The sequence below is a fragment of the Triticum dicoccoides genome, chromosome 3A, assembly GCF_002162155.2.
Source record: "Triticum dicoccoides isolate Atlit2015 ecotype Zavitan chromosome 3A, WEW_v2.0, whole genome shotgun sequence".
Taxonomy (NCBI): domain Eukaryota; kingdom Viridiplantae; phylum Streptophyta; class Magnoliopsida; order Poales; family Poaceae; genus Triticum; species Triticum dicoccoides.
Window position 1 is genome coordinate 697,369,305 of NC_041384.1, and position 3,231 is coordinate 697,372,535.

At 44.9% G+C, this 3,231-nt stretch overlaps 1 protein-coding gene across 2 annotated transcripts; it reads right to left on the minus strand.

Annotated features, from left to right (window-relative positions):
• Positions 1-308: 308 nt before the first annotated feature.
• LOC119270289 (BTB/POZ and MATH domain-containing protein 1-like) lies at positions 309-2,081 on the minus strand. 2 transcript variants are annotated; one of them, XM_037552288.1, is made up of 2 exons: positions 1,824-2,081; positions 309-1,730 (listed from the first exon to the last, which is right to left on the minus strand). In XM_037552288.1, the coding sequence occupies exon 2, from the start codon at positions 1,721-1,723 to the stop codon at positions 497-499; it is 1,227 nt and encodes a 408-aa protein (XP_037408185.1). In that variant the 5' UTR covers positions 1,724-1,730; positions 1,824-2,081; the 3' UTR covers positions 309-496. The 2 variants fall into 2 exon arrangements, with proteins under 2 accessions (XP_037408185.1, XP_037408184.1); XM_037552287.1 differs by having other exon boundaries at positions 309-1,733.
• Between the last annotated feature and the right edge of the window lie 1,150 nt (positions 2,082-3,231).

The following is a 3,231-nucleotide window of genomic DNA, read 5'->3' on the forward strand; positions in this document are numbered from 1 at the left end:
GCATAAAGGAGAAGATCCCTGATACTGGATCAAGATTTCACACCATGCCTGTCACGGCAACCGAAATTCTTGGTGACCTGTCTTGTCTTCAATATTGTTTCCCTAAATCCAGGTTCATAAAATTCCTTTCCAGAAAACTTCAAACATTTGCTCTTCTTGATAACCACTAGAAAAGGGTATTAAATGACAGGGGAGGCACAAAGGTACACTGTACGACACAATGCACAGACGAATATATGAGGATAAAATGAAATCTGTTGGGAAACTTGTGCATTGCTGCAATGCAGATCAATGTTGATCCTCACACCTGAATTTACAGATTATCCATTGCAATTGCATGAAGAGACAATATGCCCATATGTTGGGTTTTTCTGATTCAGCATTCATGCAAATTACACGACGAGACAATTAAAAGCAGAGCACACAAACTGCGATATCTATAGAGGATACTATAGATGCAAAAGAGTGTCACTTGAAGACCATGCATACCAGAGTATCATTTCCGCTGGTTTGACGCAAGGATGGCAATGAGCTCGTACAAAACAGAGGGGTATGTCGTTGCTATATGCCCCCATCCATCAGTTGCCATTAGTGTCTGCAAACGCGAGGGAGATAGGACTTGGATAAACTTCAAGCACGCCGCCTTCAATCCATGGCAGTGGTGCTGCTCGGCTAGAGCAAGAGTGGACGCCACGGAGCTCACACCTACATGCTCACACAACTGCCTTTCACAGATGAACTTGAGCCGCTGGAGATTGTATCTGTCTGCCGCCACAAACAAGTCCTGCAGCCATTGCAGAAGAATTTCATCCTCTACCGCCTCTTCTTGTGTTTGTTCCTCAACTTCTGACATTTTATCCTCCAGTACTTCCTCTATTTGTCCTTGTTCCACAACTCCTGGCATTTCATCCTCCTCCATGCTGTTCTTCTCCATCACAGGACACGAGTCTGTGTAGATGAAGCAAAGCAAAGCCCTGAACACTTTTGCTTCCATATCTGTGATCTGTATGATGCTGGGCGTAGCGGTGCCAAAGAGCTGCGCCATGAACACTTCAGACCTGGCAGCGAGCACACACCGGTGTGCAGCAAATGTCTCGCCGCCGACCTCGAATGTCACATCAGCACCCACCTTATTCTGAAGGAGGTTGCTAAAATGTTGGTGTATGTCAGGCATGAGAACCTCGGTGCCGGTGCCTGAGCCAGTGGCATCTGGGGTGTTGTCCTTGCACACCACAATATCACACCTGATGGTGAAACAATCAAACTTTAGACTGGCTGATCGCTCAAGGGCATCTCTTCTCATGAACTTGTCGCAGCCCCAACAAGGATCACATCTGCGGAAGTCACGGGTTTTACGAGTCGCACGAATGTACGTCAGCATCTGCTTCTCGACGTCATCGACCAGACTGAAACTGAACTTGGCCTCCACACCCTCTTCGACATCTTCGTCGTAGAGACGGGTAATATCGAGCGAAATGAAGTCGGCACAGTTGGGGTTTGCGCCGTTAGGATAGTACTCGATGGAATACTCATGGCCTCCCACCCTGAACAAATCAGTGCACCAGCTCTCGCCGTTGGGCAACTCCTTTTTGATACGAGAGTAGCCCTTGACCACGAGCAGGTGGTACACGCTGTTGGCGCCAGCACCGGCGCCGACGCCCGACGTTACGCAAGAGCACGGCTTGTCGCCGTCGAGGACGGATACGCCGGCGAACGTCGACATGACAAACCTGCTGCGACCACACCGAAAATCTGTCAACTCAGTCACCATTCACGATTCCTATCAGAGTTGGGGCTTTGGATCGAGGAGCTGGGGAGCTAACCTGGGCTTGCACCGGAGGCCTCACGGAGTCGCCAGCGCACCAAGACGACGCTGCGCCACCCCAGAAAGAGAGTTTGCGGCAAGCTCCGGCGCAGCTTCTCCCCGGAAACAGAGCTTTGCGGCGAGCTGATGGGCAAACCTGCTTGCCGCCCGCTGCCCCACCCCGCGACGCGCGTGGTCGGCGGGAGACGCCGTCGCTCCACTCGCTGCGCCGCCGACGCCGCCGTCGGTCCTGCGCGGAAAGGTGGAGAGTTTGCGCCGTGGCTGCTCCGTGCGTGCGCTGGGCCTGCCTGGTGCTAGGGTTCAATATTGACCTACTACACGTTATTGGGCTTTACTGGGCGTTATTAGGCTCACAACACTGTTTTGGGTAACGCCAGAAATTTAAATCGAGCTGAATTTTTTGAGTTAAAAATATATTTCCAAAGTAAATTTGTGTGAAGGAAAACTAAAATCATGAATTTGTGTTAAGGAATTAAAAAAAACAAAACCATGGTTGCGTTGAAGGTTTTTTAAAAATCGATGACATTTTGACAAGTTTTAAGAATTTTTCTGAACCTACAAATTCATATTTAGCTGTGGGGTAGAATTTTTTAATACATTTAAATTTTTAAATAGATGTGAAAGATTTACCGATACACATTGAACATTTTTTTAAAACATGACGTAATGTTTCTTGAAATACATGTTGAACATTTTTCAACACATGACGAACATATTATTTCAAAGTATCATAAACATAATTTTAAAAATGTATGAAGATTTTTAAATGTTACAATCGTTTTTGAACGGTGAAAACATTATTTTGAACTTGTTTTTTGACACTACATAATCATTTTATAAAATCTACGCACATTTTTAGCCTTGAGGCAAGCGGTCGCTACGCCTCGCCGCCATCTAGACAAAGGCATGCCTCTCTGCGTGCCATGCGCCAAGGAAGCCATCCTAAGTGGCCTTTTTTTCTAGGAAAAGAGTGGGCTAGTTTTTCTTTTTGCCAAAAAATGGGTGGCCAGTTTTTCTATTCACTAGAGGGTAACACGCGCTTTGCTGCGCCCACTTAGATTTTGGATTTAATTTTCTTTTCCTGTCAAGGGTTATTATGGCAATTAACATTTCATGCATATCGTCGAGCAAATGCAGATCCCCGTGGATGCTATTGGGTTGGCCATGTAATCCGATCCTTCCGGTTTTGGAAAGGTTTAATTCGATATTTTTTCTTTTCTTTTTTCTCGACTTTTCTCATATTTGTTTTCATGTTCCATTTTATATTTGTTTATTTTTTGTAATTAGCGAATATATTCATAATTATTAATATTTTTTGAAATTCAAGAACAATAATTTAAATTATTGAAAATTTTAAAAAAATTCATAAATGTTTTCTGCAAAATTGTGAACATTTGTTTAACAAT